The sequence below is a fragment of the Anomalospiza imberbis genome, chromosome 24 (genome assembly GCF_031753505.1).
Source record: "Anomalospiza imberbis isolate Cuckoo-Finch-1a 21T00152 chromosome 24, ASM3175350v1, whole genome shotgun sequence".
NCBI classification, from domain to species: Eukaryota; Metazoa; Chordata; class Aves; order Passeriformes; family Viduidae; genus Anomalospiza; species Anomalospiza imberbis.
Genome location: NC_089704.1, coordinates 6639223 through 6657863, shown reverse-complemented (window position 1 = coordinate 6657863; position 18641 = coordinate 6639223). Strand labels below are relative to the sequence as shown.

Sequence of the window (18641 nt, the reverse complement as noted above, 5' to 3'; positions counted from 1 at the left end):
GTGTAGCCACACAGTTCAATGGCCACAGAGGTGGCCGGAGCCAGGGGACATCAAGGTACTGAACGTCACCCGAGGAGCAGGACACGAGGTCACTGCACACATAACACCCCAATGGTCCACAGTCCACAGCTCCCCATGGGCACAGAGCATTCCAGCACGGCCCAGCTGAAATCATTCCCGGCTTACTGTTCAGGAACAACTCGTCCAGGACTGCAGCTCAGCAGTGCACAGATAAACACCCCTGGAAAGCAGCCTGGCAGCGGGAGCAGGGCTCCAGGAGGAGCAGGACACGAGCAGGACAGGCAAGCAGCTCTGAGATAAGGTGTACACCGAGGGCAGGTTCACAACAACCAAGAAAAAAATCAACCCCACATGGGCAAGTCTTGAGGAACAGCCTGGAATTATCTCCCTGCAAACCTGGGATCCACTCATCTCCACAGTCGTAGCACAGCCACCCAGGCTGTGATTCTGGCAGCTGTGAGGCTGAGCTGTGCTGCTCACACAGAACATGCCTCGCTTCTGGGCAGCAGCTTTGCAGCCTGCAACTCTCCAAGGAGCAGCTGTCGAGGGATGGAACCAGGAACCAGTGCAGGGATGGCACTCCATCACAAACGGGCACAGGCAGCTACAGAGCCCCAAGCACAGTCCCACAGCTCAATGCCAAACCAGTCTGAAAGCCCAAAGAGAGCTGCAGAACAGCTGTGAAAGCAGAAGGAGCAGCAGCACAGCACCTGAGCAGGTGAGGATCAACCTGCTCCCACCCCAAGCCTCTGCCCGTGCTCTCCTGTCCTTCCCCCTCGTGTTCATCAGTCCTGCTCTCCGAGGGGAAGCTGGCGAGCTGAGGGTAAACAGCTCTGCTCAGTCCCTCTGGGGAAAAAGAAAGAAAAAAGCTTTCCAACGTCACTGAAATGGAATGTGAGGGAACCAAGCGCACTTGTAGGGGAAGAGAAAGGAGAGCCTCACACTCCAGCCCGTGTGTACACAGCACTGGGCTGGGGAAGGCACACATGGAGCATCCAACAGTGCATCTGCTGAAGATCCCTTCAGCTCTGAGGGTCTGAGGAGATATTTTGGTTCACAGCAAAGTTATGTTAATCCAGTGAATCATTTGATAGGAATGTACAGTCATCCAATGCAATGGAAAATGTAGAGGTTCGAGAGTTCGATGTACGCATTCAGAATAAAAGGTTAGGGTAACACTTCTTCCAAAGGCATTACTCATCCCTGCCTCAACTGCACATCCCTGCAGAGGTGTGCAGGAAGGGGGATGAGCAGCATCAGTAACTTATCAGCTGCAAAAACCACCAGGTAAGAGCCATAAAAAGCAGAAAGCAGGACCTAAACCATCCCTAAAGTAAGGAGTCTTTGTGCAGCAGGGCTACCTCCTCACCACCGCAGCTCTGAGTGGGTGACATGAGCTCTACCCCACTCTCACAGTATCCCAAGACATTGATGGAATGGTGGGACTCATCCTTCCACAAGCATTGCGAGAAATTCCCTGTCTCAAAGAGCTGACGGGGTTTGCTGAAGCACTGTAGCCATTTACCTAAGGAGAAAGAAGAGAAGAATGCAAGTCTTGGTTGAGACCAGCAGGAATTCTGCATTACACACAGGCTCTCCTGGGCTCCTAAAGCTGCACTCCAAAAGAGCATCCAGTCACAGATCAGAGTTTTTGCAGTGGCTGCTAAAGGACATTAATCCACAGAGATGAAGCACCCCAGCAATTCTAAATACAGCCCATTCTTCACTAGGTGGGGGTTTATTTCCAAGGCCATGACATGTTATGATGCAAGAGGTAACAGCACACAAGCAGATGACTCCCTCACACACACAGGCAGTGGATTCACCCCGACAGGAGGTAAGCTGGAATCTCTCCCATGCCACACACCCTCCTCAAACCCCTCCTCAACTGCACTCGGCTCTGCTGAGAAGTAACGCAAGGAAAAGAGCATATGGATAGATCCAAAGCTATTCTGAATCACTGCTGGCTGCCAGCAGACATATTGCTGTCATTAGCCTCTAGCTCCGTCGCAAGATTTGTTTCTGAAAAGTCTTTGAGCCAACAGATTATATAAAGCTCAGACCCTTCCTCTTCCACACGAGCTGATAGTCTCCTCACGGGGTGACTGGTGTTTGCGAGGAAAACACTCAGCCCTGCACGCACGAGGATGATGCAGCTAATCAAAACAACTTCCCCAGCCAACAGGCAGCGTGCTGCAGCCAGAGCTGTGCTGCCAGATAATACCCAATGACAGGAGCACGGAACAGAACCCCAGAATGGTTTGGGTTGGAAAGGACCTCAGACACCATCCAGTTCCACCCCCTGCCATGGGCAGAGGCACCTTCCACTATCCCAGGTTGGTCCAAGACCCGTTCAACCTGGCCTTGGGCACTTCCAGGGATGGGGCAGCCACAGCTGCTCTGGGCACCCTGTGCAGGACCTCACCACCCTTCCAGATCCTGCAAGGTGCTGTGAGGTCTCCACAGAACCTTCTGTTCTCCAGGCTGAACAGCCCCAACTCCCAGCCTGTTCCCGTAGGGGAGGTACTCTTATCAACTTCACGGCCTCCTCAGGACCTGCCCCAACAGTTCCATGTCCTGCTTGTGTTGGAGATCCCAGAGTTGTGCACAGGACCCCAGGTGGAGTCTGTCAAGAGCAGAGGGGCAGAACCCCCTCCCCAGTCGTGCTGTCACACTCCCTTGGATGTGTCCCAGGGCACCCTTGGCTTTCTGGGCTGTGAGCACTCCTGCCAGCTCACGGTGAATTCTACCATTCATATTGATCCTGAACAGAAAATCTGCAGAGATCAGAGTTTATTTACCCCAAACCCTGGGGCAGGGAATGGTGTGACCCTCTCGTGGCCCCAGGGTCACACCATTCCCTGCCCCAGCCCCTTCCCAGCTGTGCTGCCTGACCTGGCAGCCCCACAGAACCGGCTCATTAACTCTCAAGCACTTGGAAATAACCGCAGGTTACTGCCCAGGGTTCTCTGTATCTTTTATCTAAGCAAAATGCTACAGGACCAGGCTTGTTTGGTGCAACGCCCTTGTAGCTTCTACTCCAGGTAGCAAGCGAGCGGTTAGTTCTGTACACCTCACCTGGCTACCTTTTGCCATCTTTTACGAACCAAGGCCTGAAGAAATTAAAAAATATATTCTGTCCTCTGAGCTGCGACACGAAGACACCCCTTTTGGTTTCTTCATTAATACACAGCAGGACTGCCCCCCGCCAGGTTCTGATAAACTCCTTGTGGTTTAAGCTTTACTGGAAACCAGGCTTCCTACCTTGCTAGTTTTCCACATTACTCTCTCTCATTAAGCAATTTAGATACTCAAGTAGTAAATCAGAAGTGAAAGGAAGGTTCTTAATCGCCAGATCTAAACAACACTGGTTTTCGTCACCTCGTAACTCCTGATAACCACCATCTTCTGGTCCAAGCTGTTTCACACACTGCATTATCTTTACACCTTCAGGTGTCTGAAGGAGGTCAAACAAACACACTTTACTTTCCTTGTAGAAGACTGGTAGTACTGTGGCTGCTTAATACTTGCAGTGGGATGAGGTCTATTATTTCTCTAAGTTCTGGTAACTCAGCTGTAAATAACCACAGTCCCTGTCCTAAAAACAGTCTAAAAGAGACAAGGTGAGTGCAGAAGCCCCAGTGGTGGTGAGGCACAGTCAGCCAGCCCAGCAGAGCCGCCAGTTACTCCTCAGTAACTCACTGCTGCTCGAGATGTGCTTCATCCAGCAATTCTCAACACACAATACATAAACAGTCCCTGGAGCACAGATGGAAGCTGATCCCCATCCCCTCCCAGGGGAGTTCCCTCATCACTAGGCTACAAAATCATGTTCCCTCTTGCTTTCAGCCCTTTGATGATACAAATCTTACGTTCCTTCCTACACAGTGCCCCGGTTTCAACATGAGAGGCAGAACCTCTCCTCCCTCCTCAACTGGTAGCTTGAGGATTTGGGCACTCTCAGAACTGGAGTCAGGGACGCCCTAAGGCTCGAAGAGATGCCTCACCTGGTCTCACACTAAGTGCCCTTTCCCAGCTCCCTTTCACTCACCCACAGGGTGCAGTGCTCATCTGCCAGTCAGGACATGGCTGCAGAAGACCACGGAAGCACTGACCTTCCCTGCCCATGGATTTGCTCTTTCCATGAGAGCAGGATGCTGAAGGAAAAGGTCAAGTTCTTGAAGAGCAGAAGTCATTCAGGCTTTCTCCTCACAGCAAATCGCAGCTGTACAACAGCATTTGGCCACAGGGTTTTTTTCAGGACTCCCACCCTGACTGCTCATGACTCTCCTGTACAGCTGGTACTCACACAGCACCTCCTGCACCTGCCAGGCCCCGGGGTGTGCTGAGGGGAACAGGTGAGCTGAAGCCTCTCCTCATCCTCTCCTGCCTGGCTGCACGGCTCAGTCTGGTGTCCCGTGAACGAGCACAGGGAATCCCCACTCCAGGTATGAGTGAAGTGCAGGCAGTTCATGTGCTTCAGGCCACAGAAGCAGCGGATCTTGTAGCTTGAATTATACTTTAAAAGATCCAACTGAAATTCAAGCTCTATCACAGCCTTGCACTGCAGCTTCCCGCGTCCTCCAGCCATTTGTTCTCTCCAGGGAAGACAGATAGGTTGCCAACCAAGACTGCACTGTGGGATTAGCCAATGTTTATGAAGTGCTTTAAAGATTAGAAGTGTCACCTATGTGCTAAATATTTCTCTGGCACTATCAGCTCGAACAGCACCCGAGTATCTTGTATCTCCTCCTGCTGATCTTGAGCTGGTTGCCGAAGGCGTCACTCAACCTGACTCCCAACCACTGCGCTTGGCACTAATTCCAGGGGCGGTTTGAGACATATCACAGGAGAGGACAGAATCAAGGAACCACTTAAACCCCAACTTCTGAAAACTACTAGCAGAGTAATGACAGCAATATCACCAGGAGAGGCTTAGGGATTTATGTTTTTACAACATTCTCATACGTGTGTGTGAGATGGAACACCCTGGCGTGAAGCCTAACCGTGCGGAGAGAGGAACTCGTCCCGCTCACCCAGATGGAACTGGCTGGGCAATGGCATGAAAAGGCACTTTGTACACATCAGCTTGATAGGAGCTCAATGGATCCCAACTCCTGCACTTCCCTCAAAGCTTTTGGCAATGCTCCTGCAGTGCCTGGATTAAGAAATTGTGCAGTGAGTCCGAGCACACGGGACAGCAGCACAGCACCGCTCAGGCCCGCTGTGCTGTACACACACAGACCAAACTGCAGGGATACACCTACTTTCCTGCCTTTCTTCCTCTTGGTCCCATTTCTCTTCCAGCTAGAACACAGACAGAGCCTGTGTCAAGACCTTTCTACTGATATCACACAGAGCCAAGGTGTAAGGCTCAGCTGGACATCTGTGTTTCCCACTGACACACCTTTTGTTACCCAGATCCCATCCATCCTTTGAGGACCTACAGCACCAGAATCCAACAACTATTATCAAGCAGTCGAAAAATGAAACATTCAATTCCAAGAGTTTACTCTGCACTGGAGAGAGAGAAAAACAAAGCTGGAAATCCCTCACTTTATAAACAACAGCTCCTCTGAAAGCCCTGTCAATAGGAAGTTGTTGCTCTAAACTGTGTACACATTTGGCTCACAGTTTGCCAACAATGAGGAAAATGAACTCCACAGAAGGATTCCCACACTGGGAGCTCAGTGCTGTCACCCAAAATGGATGCTGCCGGGGCCAGAGCAGCAGGACCGTGCCAGCAGGAGCTGATTTGCACCTTTGTGTAGGGCACAACTCTCTTTGGGAGGGCATGTGGGGGAGGAATCCCTCCCAAGGTGACAAGGTAGGAGCATGGCAGGAGGCAGAGCACAGCTGAGGTGAAAGAGCTTTTCTCACCCAGCTTTAATGGTTTCTGTGTGGCAGAAGGAGCGGAGCCCAGCCAGGAGCCTGCTGAGCGAGGTGCCCTGCTCGGGAGAACCCCGCCAGGTGTACTGCACATGGGCTGGGCTGTGCAGGTCGCCGTGGCTGACAGCTGCCTCCGACTCGAGGTGACTCACTCAAGTCACACATCATAAACACTTCTTACTCCAGCCCTGAATTTGGAGCACAGGGCTCTGAGGATTCAAACAAAGCTCCTGTGACACATGCCATTCCTGCAGAGCTGCGCGCAGCCTCTCCTGAAACCAAAGGATCAAAGCAAATAGGGGACTGGAATTGCTGTTCAAGATCTTCAAACACATTTAAGATAAGGAAAAAGAAAAAAGCCTAGCAAAAACCAAGAAGCTATCTTAATCACCATTTTAATTGGGAGTTGATACTCCTATTCTAACAAAACCGCTGGAGCATCCATCCTAGCACTGAATCCCAACACTCAGATGCACGGCTGAGGTTTCCACCAGTGAGGGGCAGGAGGCACCGTGGCAGACTGTGCAGAGCAGCCTTTGTTCTGCGACCCAGCGAGGAAAACATCTGCCAGGCCCAAAGCACCTCTCTCTCCAGGGCGATAGGATCTGACCTCGGAGCACAGGAAGCAAGCTTTGTTCCAGGCAGCAGGGAAGGCGGTGCTACCACACCGACCCTGCGCAAGGTCTGGGACTTGGGAGACCTGCAGGTGGTAAAACGAGAAGCGTTCTGCTGCTCACCTCAGACGGAGCAGCCAGAGCTGCTCTTGTTTGGACAAGCACGTTTGCTCGGGTGTCTATTTGAATGATGACTCACTCCAACAAGCCAGGGCACCCTACCACACACAGCCCCGAAGTGCTGACTTAGGGCTTGGGATGCAAATCCGGCAGGAAGCGGAGCTTCCCGACCAGGGCCACCCAGGCCTGGTCCCTGCTGCCATTACCCTCCTCCAGTTGCAGTCCCAGCCTGGATGATGAATCCAAAGAGAAGATGACAAGAACAAGAAAATCGTATTAAATACTCTTGCTCTTAGAGCACTTCTGAAGTTACTTTTTTCTTTTATTTTTCTTTTCATATTCGTGCTCTGCAAAACTGACAGCCCAATTGCAAGTTCCTTGTGTGCCTCCGAGGGACTCGGGGCAGGTGGGTGCCTGCCCAGCACCCTGTCCCCGTCTCAGGAATGCTGCCCAGCACCCCATCCCTGGCTTGGAGGCGAGCCCGTGGCCACCCCGCTGGTGGCACTCCTCCAGCCACTTCCACTTTTGTCTCCCCAAGCATGTGAGAGTCACAACCCGTGACGAGCCAGGCAGTAATTGCCGTATCGATTTCGACGTTCCTCCGGCCGGAGCAACGCCTGTAACTGTAAACCATAAACCTTTTAATATCCCACTCAATTATGAGGAAAACAACTCCTGAGCAGCAGCACGGCGGGAGCATCGTTCAGGGCCCGCTGCTGAGCATGGCTGGGGACGGCCAAACTACACTGAGAGACGCTGTCAGGGGGACAGAGCACAGACAGCCCTTCCACGTGTCACTGGCAGTGTCGGTGCTCTCAACCCTTTTTGTGCTGACCTCACCAAAGAGCTGAAAATGCTGGAACACATGGAATGAGGGGACAGATAAGCAAACGGATGGTGTGCCATCAGAACGTGACTTGGTGCTCGTGCAGCCTCTGGGCTGCTCACAAATCCAAGAGAAAGAGACGAGGAATTAAGCAACTATGTCTGGGCGCTGTCACACCAGGCAGACTTACAACCTCTCCATTATTTGCAAACAGTCTCAGGGAAAGGGAAACAATCACAGTGACTGTGTGGCCTTTAGAAAACATTCCCATCCACTGCAAAAAGCACAGAATCATAGAGTATTCTGAGTCAGAAGGGACCCACGAAGTCCAAGTCCTGGGCCTGTGCGGGACAGCCCCAAGAATCCCACTATATGCCTCAGAGCATTGTCCAAACACTCCTGGAGCTGCTGCAGCCTTGGGGCTGTGGGCACTTCCCAAGTGACACAAGAATGAGATCAGTGGAGCACACCTCTAATCCCCAGCTCCAAATCCTGACATCGGTCACCTCACCAGCCCTTTCCCCAGGAAAAGGGGCAGGTTTGGAGACACTCAGCCTGGAGAAGGCTCCCACCTTGCTCTGTACAGACCTGACCTGCTTTTGTCTTGCTGTGCTGTGAGCCAGCCGGGCTTTGTTGCCATGGTGAAAGCTCTGACACGTTTAGTTTTCCCACTAATTTCCTGCTGTACTAAAGCAACTGCTGCTCTGCACCTCACTGCCATGGCACAGCAACAAGGAACCCCAAGGAACCCCAAGAGCCCCAGAAACAGGGAACAGATCCAGCCACATGCTGGTCACTGCCAACAGCACTGTTCCAGGCAACTTTAGTTACACCTCCAACATGTCCTAAGCCCACGTGCCTTTAAGCCCGACAAAAGTTCAAGAGATTTGACTATCCCTCCAAAAGGAACTAGACAATTCAGTGATCCCATAATTAGGGGCTGTATCTCACCTTACCTTAAAAGAAAGTGGTGCATTTCAAATCCCAGACTGCAGTCACCAAACCACCACATTTTCCTTTGGGTTCACATGAAGGGACCGAGTTCATTCCCATCTGTGTCAATGGTAATTGAAAACAAGGATCCAGTTGTGTCTGTGGAACCAAACTGGGACCAGCAGCACACACACACAAGGAAAAGCAGAGACTAAGGCCCACACTGTCAGCTGATGACTCAGAAACTGCACAAGCGCCCACTGAGTGGGAAAATACCTATAGTCAGCCTTCACTTGTCATTTTACTGTGTAATGGGAGTCTCAGCTTGGATGAAAAACACATGAATATTTTGTTCTGACTAAGCACAGGTTTCCCCATGTACCTCAGCTCTGCCAGGGCAGTGGGCACACAACACCCACGCTGCAGCAAGGGGGAGGGAGCGACCGTGATTTCCTTCTCCACCAACTCTGCACTTTGTTTCTAACATAAACCAGCTGAATTAACCAGCAGAAAGGAAAAATCTTTGGATTTTTTAAAATCTTACACTTCCCAGAGCCGCTCAGGGGAAAAACAGCCTCTGTGGAAGCCAAGTATTAAAATCCTGGTACAGAGACTGAATCAGAATGATTTTTATTGGTTTCCAATGAGATTGTGCTTGAAAACAAACAGTTGCTGTACGACTGACAACCCCCTCGCTGTGTCAGAGAGATGGGAGAACATAGATGGGCTTTGTAGAGCTGAGAACATGCTCCTCCTTGGCTGCTGGGGAGCAGTTCGATTTCATTAATGGTACATCTACATGTGCAAAGAAATAGAGCACAAGCTAAGCTGTATCATAATCAGTTTGCTGGGGGGGTCCTCCGACCTCCAAAACTGCTGAAAGCAGCCACAGCTGCTCCAGCCTCAGGGAGCAGAGGACACTGGCTACAACAAAAGAGCACCATTGTCTGCCGGCCACCTGGGAACGAGCAAACCTGCCATAAATCACCCAGCACATGATCCTTTCTCTGTCCAAGGCAGGGGAGAGGCCAGGACAATTCCCGGCAGCTCGGTGGGAGCCGGCAAGAGCCGCGCAGGCTGCCCGGAGCCCGTCCCCAGCTCAGCGGCACTCCAGCCAGGCTGATAACCTTGACAGAGCCACTTGCAAGATTACAGCCCAAGGATTTCCTACAAGCACATCTAGAGAGGAAGGACTAAGTACCAAGACTAATACTTTTCATCTTTGGCTGCTGCCAATGCTGTGAGCTTAAATGAAAATAGGGGGCAGGCAGAGACATGATCACACTGTCACAGTGACTGACAAAAGCAAACCCTTTCCTGTAGCACTAATTATCTCAGCTGAAAGGGGCACACACAAACATCTTTAAGAATTTAGATATCCATGTGACAAGAGGCATCTTTTCCCCCAATTTCTTCACTGTCACTGTCACTGAAGACTGTATCACAGAAGATCTAAGTGGCTCTGCCTACCTGGCAAGGCTACCCTGAGCATCAGCACCGCTCCAGACTCCTGCTAGCCTGCAGGAGCAGCAGGACACCTGAACAGACTGCATCCTTCCATTCCACAGACAGGAACCAGCTCCAATTAGGCTCAGTGCTGCAATTCAGCGTGTTATCTGATCACACTTCACACACAATGACACACAGCTCATAAACCTACTCCTTACATTAGGAACACTTCATGTTGCGAAATGCCACAATTAGTTTTTAGGCATCAGCTTCAATGCAGCTGCTTTCGCCCAACATCAAGAAGCCTCAGGGCTCTAAAGATACTGTCCCCTGAGAGGGGCAGAAACACACCTGGAAGTACCTGATGAGCCTGAACGCAGACAAAAAATTCAGAAACGCTTCAGGTTACATGACAGCAGATCCCAGAGCCTTAAAAATCCCCTTCTGCCCATAGTGTGATGGCCATGGGTCTGTCACACACCCATCCTTGCTATCCTCCATACACATTCCAAAGGTATTCCTGCAATTAACACTCTCTGCACAGACAGAGGTTATGCAGGAAAAGGCACAGCTGAAAGCCCAAGACAGCCAAAGAGCCAGGACAAGCTGAGACTGACTTGTGTAGGTAAGGAAAAGCCTGGAAAAAACGTGTCTTCCCTTCTGCTGCAGAAATCCATGCACACTTTCCCAGCCTTGAATACACCTCGCTGCGTCCCTCTCATTCAGAACTCCTTCCAACAGGACCAACCACATTTTAAAAGTTATTGGAAGGAGACAAGAAACATCCATCTGCTTGCTGAAAGGCAGCAGACGCACACAGCCTCCAAATGCAGACTTTAATTGAAACACTTTAATCTGCTGCCGCGGCCCCGCATTCTCTGTATTCCCAGTAGTGCCGAGGCGTGCGCTCAGCTAATGGAGCTCCGACAGTCGTCCTGGGCCTGGCTCCCTGTCAAACCACGCTGGCCTCCAGCTCCGGGCCCGCAGTCGCACGCTGATACCCCACAGACTCCTTTTCTTCTAAACCATCTTCCAAACATACTATAATTAATGTTCTGTAACTGCAGCCGACGCTTTAAGGAGCTGAAGGCAGAGCCAAACCATACAGGAGAGTGGCAAACGTCGGGGAGATCCCCAACTACAATGGCAACACCCAACGGGGAGCAGCCACCCCTGCATTGCACAACAGCAGCGCTCAGGCCAGTCCCTTCATCCCTCTGCAAATCAAGGCGGTAACTCAACACACAGATCACTCCTGTCAGCAGGCCCCAGTTAGGCAGCCAAGGCAGGATCTGGGAAGCTGCTTAGGCTCCCACTCCAGCCCCTGGGAAGACACGGCCAGTTTCTGTCCGTGGCTCAGCTGACCTGCTGCAGGCCGTGCTGAATCACCCTGTGGACAAGCTGACCCCAGCACTGCCATCCCAGGCCAGGTGAACCGCAGCCCGCTGCTGCGCCTTGCACTGTGCCAGAGCACATCTGGTTTCTGCCTCTGCATCCCCACCTTCCTCGCCTGCTCCTTCAGACAGGTTCTCAGGAACTGCAGCTCCCAAATCCCACGGGGAGGTTTCCCAGTGCCGCGTTTGCCTCTGACAGCCGTCACAAACCCTGCACAGGCAGCCACTCCTGCACATGCTGCAGCTGAGGGCACGAGCCAATGCTCACGTTTATACCTTCATTTCAAACCTTCCATGGCCAACGCGCTTCCCAGAAGAGCATCTGCACTCTTGCTACCGAGGTACGGCCACAAAGTGCAGGCCCAAGCCCACCTCCCCAGGATAAAGTTCCACAGCTTGCACAGAGGGATGCTGGAGTCGCTCCCAACACACCTGCACTGCACAAAGACTAGCTCTTTCCTGCAGCTCTTCCAAGCTGCAGCTGCCCTGGCTGGAAATTGCCCCCAAAACTGGATGCAGAGAAGAAAACAGAAGCATCAGCAACATTTCTCTGGGATCAGACCACGCACTCTGAAAGGACTCAAAGCTTCAAGATAACACCCAGCCAGGTCCGACAAGCTCCAGTGAGAGCCTTTTCTGCTGCGCTGCTCCAGGATCTCCTGCCCATCCTCTGATGTGCAGAGCAGAGCTCAGCTTGGCTCCCCCCACACACGCTGGGCTATTTTTGAGCTCAACGTGTCAGTTCCACTGGCTGTGGGAGTTTGTTTGTGTGGGATAGCATGATTCGACTACTTTGAAAGTTGGCTGAAGCCACATAATTCCCTTTTCATGGGACCCTTTTGATGGCCATTTAGCAGAAAGGGCGAGGTTTAGCCTCAACTAGAGAGACTTGGGGTCAGAATTATTAGAAAAAGACACATAATGACTAATAATGAATCAGCCTTCAGTGGTTTCTTCATTTAAGTGTTAATGCAGCATATTGAACCCCTGGCCTGGGATCACCAGAAATGCCCTGAATGCATTAAGTGAGTACAATGGCTTGACTAGAGAATCTCCAAATTGCTCTGTTTTAACCTATGCAAGCTCCAAGCCAGTCCAACCTTTGCTCGTGCAGGTTCAGCTAGATGCAGCATCTTGCTGGGGGTGTGCAGAGCACGAGACCCACCATGGTCCCACAGGGAAGTCACAACTCTCATGAGAATCGTTTCAGCCAGAAAGGAAGGGAGAACTTCCACCACAAACTGTACATTCTACTCTGCTGTCAGTGCTGGAGCTACTTCCCAAAGCATTACTTTCATGGGGATAAACACAGAGTTGTTATGCAATCATCTTGGTGAGAGCAAGAAGGGGCAGCACCCTTACAGCCACTGCACAGGGCTGATACAGGACCCAGAGAGAGGACATGGGAAAAAGGAGCTTAGAGCTGCTTCTCTGTGAAAATGTCTAATACCCAAGGAGCCCAGTCTCCCAGCAACACACTGCCATTTCCTTATTTCCCTCTCATGTAATTCCTCCTTCAAACACAAATGAGGAGACAGCTTCTAGAAACCCTCATCAGGCCTCTGCAGCATTCTCTGTGAGGAAACCTCTGTGAGACCCTCCTGGAAAAGAGACACGGATCCCTGGCTGTGCCACAGCCCTTCCTCCTCCTGCTCCTGTCAGTGGCTTTTCCTCCCAGGGGCAGCCTCTGTACCTGCCCAAAGGTGCCACCTCCTCGTTCATCAGGTGCTGATTGCCTCCTGCTGCAGCAGCCCCAAAGCTCTGCTACAGCAAATGTTCGGGAGGAAGGGACTCCAGACAAGAGGTGGGAGGCAGCCAGGTTGAAGAGGTACAGGAGTTGTACCCACCTCACCCCCCAGATAAGCTAAGGGCCACACAGCCGAGAAGTAGGTATTAATTATCCCGGCTCTCCTAGAATATTCTCCCTGTTCTGAGCCCAGAAAGGCTCAGGACACATGCCACAGGCCCCCCAGCTCACCCTGCCCACTGTCAGCTGGCTCTCCTGTTTCCACCTGTTAGCATCTCAAGAAGCAGCCTGGTCTCCAATTCAATCACGCTCTGGCATTAACATCTTGGTAATCAAATGTTATTTGCTATAGCAAGAAAAACATTGTAATGAAACATAAAATGTACTTCAGCCCACAGTTGATACAGGCAATGGCTCTCTGAGGTTTTAGGAAATATTCCCTCTTATCCTCACGGTGGCAACTCTGCTTAGCCAAAGTTCATTTGTAGCTTTTAGGCTTTTGCTAAATCTCCCCACCAAATGAGAACTAAAATACAACGCTCCTGCAGCACACAAACGAGAAGAACAAAGGCCCTGTGAGCAGCAGGATAATGCTGCCTGAGGAATTAGCTATCCACAGCATCAGCTTTCCTTATGGCCAGGAGAAATAAGAAGCAGGACAGGTGAAGCACCACCAAACACTGCAAAAGAAAAGGAAAATGACTGATGAAAGGAGACCAGGTGTGGGTCATTACAAAACGTGTGGCACCGGTATTGAACAATCCCATCTGACACGAGGCCGATGAGTCAGGGCAGCGCTGGCACGGGGCTTATCACACGGGCAAGCTGGCTGCAGGGAGCAGCCCTCAGTCAGCCCAGAGCCACGTGCCTCGCTGCGAGGTCGGCAAGAGCAGGACAGAGCAGCCACCAAGGCTCTTCCACCCTCTGGGCTGAGAGCGCTGTGCATCTGAGGAGAGAAATCCAGCCAAGTCTGGAGCCCCCCGTGCTCAGAGACCAGAGGGTACCAAACCAAGCCTGAGCGCTCCCAGGGCAAAGCCTAACTCCCCATGAAGTGTGCCAGCCTGCTTTTCATCCTGGGTTCCAGTGCCACGCTGCCCACCTCCAAGAACTCTGGCAAAAAACAAGTTCCACTGATGACTCCAACTCACCCAAAGACAAACCACAGAAACTAAGCCTGTTCTCTCATGGAAGGGAAAGTCCTCTCCCAGTGAGGGCAGAGCTGCCTCCCGTTCTCCAGAAAAGGCTTAGCTCCTTAAAAACCTAAAAAAAAAATCAGCTCAATTCTAGCCTTTCTCCAGTTGTGCTTGTGCTGGTAGAAGGGCTGTGTTCTGCCAAGGATTAAAGCATCATGGATTTGGGTTACTCTCCACTAAAACAACTCCAGGTACCCCTTAAACAGGGTCTCACAACAGACAGTCAGTGAAATGTGCTCTGAGCTTTGCCCATCCACATATTCCTGAAATTGAACTCAAACCTAAGTTGACAACCAGCCCGCAAGAAGCGAAGGCAGCACAGCAGGAAGATCACTGCACTTGGGAAGGAGACGTGTTCTCCCAGGACTGTCAATCCCATTTCAAGAGAAAGATGGATATGAAAGTGACTCCTATCTCCCAGTGAAACACTCCATGAGAGCAGTGCAGCCACGGCAGGTACACGGTGCTCCGTGCCCCAGCTGTGTCTCCAGTCACGTGGAGCTGATGAAGGGATGGAACCAGGACAGCAGAGAGCTCTCAGCTGTGCCCAGCGACCACAGCGTCCCTCTCTGTCCTCCTCATCCCCAAGAGCTCCTGAAGGCTCAAACACAACACCCAAAGGGCACGGGAACATAAAGTATGTGCTCCTTGGCACACTCATGAACATTCCCTGACCAGCCCTTATGAAAAAATGTGGCATTAAAAACAACCCCAGTGCCTGAACAGAGCTGGAATTCTAATGAAGTCACTTGGATGATTTATAAATGGAAATTCTGTGGAAAACAATTCAATTCAGCAGGTCACTGAAGATTTTTAGCACAGAAACAAGAGTTTCTTGTAAAAGATGAGAAGAGACAAAAGGAAGGGGGACAGAAGGAGGGATGTAGCAAGATATCCCACAGGTGCCCAATTCATCCCGGTCAGAGCAGTGGCTCCAGCTCCTGCCCAGCCATCAGAGCAGCTCTGACAGAGCACAAGAGTCCAACTCTGCATGGGCAGGGACTGAATGCAAATTGCTGCCTTGGTTAATACGTAAATTGCAGACTGTTCCCTTCTATTCCATCGGCTCCAGCGGAGACAATTATGAATACAGGCCTCCTGCCCTTTGGGATGATTAACATTCCCCTTCCTCAGTGTCCCCAGCACTGCTGACCCACATTCAGCTCCTGAAATGCAGTTCTATGTAAACTGCAACGTTCGGTGTCAGCAGAACGTGCCAGCCCAGCAGGGCTGGGTGCTCTGCTCCTCTCTCTAAATAAATGCAGCGCTCAACTTCCCAAGAGCCAGGAAAATCTCGGTCCTTTAAGATCAGACCAGGCACCCAACTACCATCCGCTTCTCTCTTTGGGGAAAAGGGGACACGAGCCAGGAATGCTCCAGCTGTTATCTCGAGCTGTCATGTCAAAGTCCACTTGACCTGGTAAACGTCCATCGGAAAGGAAAACAGGCTCCAACACCCATCCACCGACCACCTCTAATTCCAGGCTCAGCAATGGACACCAGCCCACAGCATCACTAATTTCACCTTCTGGAAAAGGCCCAAAATCACGGGGTACATCTATTCCCAAGCTCACACAGACACTCACAGTGGAATTCCGTCTGAGACGGTGGAGGAGCGCGGTTCCCAAGGAGGGGCTGTGACGAGCAAACCCTCTTTTCTCTAAGAGAATGTGACACGGGGTCAAGTTTGTGCAGGGATTTGGTGGCTATATTTGAACTGCCCGGTTCTCTTACGCAGCTACTACTGGGAGAGCGGGATCACCTCAGGATGGGGCTGCCAGCACAGGCAGCAACCGGGCTGCGCTCGCGCTTCGTGATCAAAGAATTCTTTCAGATCCCTAAAAGGGACCATTTTGCCAAGGTTTTACTCGCTCCCAAGTTGTTTCCATTAAGTCAAAGTGTTAAAAGTGTAACTGTGAATGAAGACAAGCTCGCAGTAGCATTATTTTGTATTTCTCCTGCCAGTCAAAAATGCTTCCCCATAAGGATTTGCCCTTTCCAATGCATTTACATCAACACCTCCCCTCTAATCTCATGTGTCCCAGAGCCTGAACCAAGCAGCTCCTTTCTCCTTCCCCACTCCTCTCCCAGAGCCAACAGCAACAGTTCTGTCAGGGAAGGAAATGTACTGAACCCACAGTGCTCAGGGTCTGCAAGCAGAATCCAATCCATTCACTCGCACTCCTCTCCAGAGGCTGGGATTTGAAAGGAAACCTGACCTCGGACTTGAGAAAGCTTCCAGGTCAAGTTTCAGCTCCAAGCTACCCCAGCTCAGCCGAACAGATGGCAGTTGTTCCAGCACAGGTATTTCCCCAGGCTCAGGCAGCCCCCAGAGTTCAGAGGGACAGGGACTGGATCTCCTCCGTGCAGGGAACGTGCTGCAGGTCAAACCCGCCGCTCCAGAGCCCCCAGCACCTCACCATCCCACCAGGAAGTCGCTTCCTGAACTCCACAACCCACCCTCGGTCACTCCAGGGCAGTAGGAATGAGTGTACGCTGCTGGAAAGCAAAGCTTTCCAAGCTTAGTATCCCCTTCCATCAACCAAAGCCAATGTGCAAAATCCAGCCTTGGCCCTGTAAACCTGGAACACGATTTCCACACAAAATTTGTGTGCGTATTCTGCCATTCTTCGGACAAAATCAACTATTCCTGCACAAAAGATGGTCTCTGCTTCGGTATTTTGCAAACGCCAGAGTCAGCACCACTGAGAAGAAACCTTGACCCAAGGAGGGAGTCTGGAAACAGGAACAGGAAAGCAACTTGGAGCTAGATCCCTCCTTTTCCAGGAGTGATCTCCACTCAGAGGCGTCAGCCCCCTGCACTTGGAGCACCCGAACCCACCACCCTGTTACTCTCAGCAAGGTTCAGGTTCATCGTGGGGAGAACAACAGCACAGAACACACCTCAAGTGCAGGTTAAATTGTGGCACTGAGCACTTGCAGGCACAAAATAGCCGCCAGGGCAGGCAAATACAGTCCAGCTCCGAAAAGAACTGTCCAGGAGGTGTTATAACTGATGTTTAAATAGCCCCTGAAATTAATTTCACTTTATTAACCGGGCAAAGAGCCAGAGCTCCAACAAACCAGGGCGATGGTGGATTTCTCCTCCTGTTTCAAAACAATGCTGCTGCAGAAACTGACAGAGGGGCAAGCCCTGAAAGTGACAGAGGGGCAACCTCAGGAACTGACAGAGGGGCAACCCCTGAAAGTGACAGAGAGGCAACCTCAGGAACTGACAGAGGGGCAACCTCAGGAACTGACAGAGGGGCAACCCCAGGAACTGACAGAGGGGCAAGCCCAGGAACTGACAGAGGGGCAACCCCTGAAAGTGACAGAGGGGCAACCCCAGGAACTGACAGAGGGGCAACCCCAGGAACTGACAGAGGGACAAGCCCAGCCAACACCATCCTCCCTCTGCAGCGCTTCCAAGGAGCCAGCACGGAGCCAAGAGCAGGGCAGGCGCAGGGCTTTGGTTCAGGCCTGTCTGCTGCCTGCCCGTGCCAGCCCTGCTCCCCGCAGCTCTGCTCTGCTCTGCCGCAGCTCCGGGAAGATGCCGGGGTGGCACTGGTGCATGCAGCACGACAAGCCGTCCCCGGGAGCTCGGTGTCACCGGCACGATCGGGAGTACAGCGGCGAGAGTGCCGCTCCTCACGGGTCTCCTGCCGTGCTCCAGGGCTCGCCCGTGCCCGGATCCAGCCGGATCTCCTGCCATGTTCCGGGGCTCACCTGGGAGCGCGGCCGTACCTGGATCCACCTGGATCCGCCGCTCCCTCGGGAGGCCCTTCCTCGCGCTGCTCCCTGCGCTTTCCCACGGCCCTGAGGACTCGGCCACGATCGATTCCCATCGTCTCGGTGAGAAACGACCCGTCCCCCGCTTGCCCTCCGCGTCCCCCCCGGCTCGCCGGGAGCATCCCCGGGTACCTCGGGAGCATCCCCCCGCTCCACCTCCACGTTATCCCGGAGCCACGGGACCCGCGGAGAGAGCCGTGTCACCCGTGACAGCGGCCCCGCTCCCCGGCAGCGCCCGCTCGGGGCCGAGGGCGCTCGGGGCCGCTCCTCGCTGCCTCGCCGCTCACCGGGGCAGCGCCGCGACCCCCGCGGGGGAGGGGGCAACTCACCTTGGCGCGGGTCACCAGGTGCGTGGCGAGCTTCACCACGGCGAAGTTGCCCTTGCCGATGGTGCGCTCGATCTCGTAGTAGCCGATGCGGGCGGGCCCGGGGGGCCGCGGGGGCGGCGGGGCCGGGGAGAGCCGGGGGGCCGCGGGGGGAGCCCCCGCTCCGCCGCCTCCTCCCGCCGCAGCCGCCGCCGCCATCTTGTCGCGCGGAGCGAACCCCCCCGCGGGGCTGCGGCACCGCGTGAGCTCATCCGCGGGGGGGCGCCGGGGGGGGGGGGGGGAGGGGGGCGGCTGCCATGGCGACGGGGGCGGCGCTCTGACGTCACCGCGCGCGTCACGG

The 18641-nt window shown here is 52.8% G+C and overlaps 2 protein-coding genes across 5 annotated transcripts in view; one reads left to right on the top strand and one right to left on the bottom strand.

Annotated features, from left to right (window-relative positions):
• The window catches only part of SIK3 (SIK family kinase 3), a 69739-nt gene extending 51197 nt beyond the window's left edge, over positions 1 to 18542 (bottom strand). For 3 of the 4 annotated variants that reach the window (XM_068172088.1, XM_068172090.1, XM_068172089.1), the window contains exon 1: positions 18305 to 18542. In XM_068172088.1, the coding sequence (XP_068028189.1) occupies positions 18305 to 18499 (195 nt within the window). In that variant the 5' untranslated portion in view covers positions 18500 to 18542. The remainder of the gene's footprint in view (positions 1 to 18304) is intronic. The other variant, XM_068172091.1, reaches the window with a different exon arrangement.
• SIDT2 (SID1 transmembrane family member 2) overlaps positions 1 to 18641 on the top strand; it is a 207468-nt gene that overhangs the window by 172332 nt on the left and 16495 nt on the right. The window lies entirely within an intron of this gene.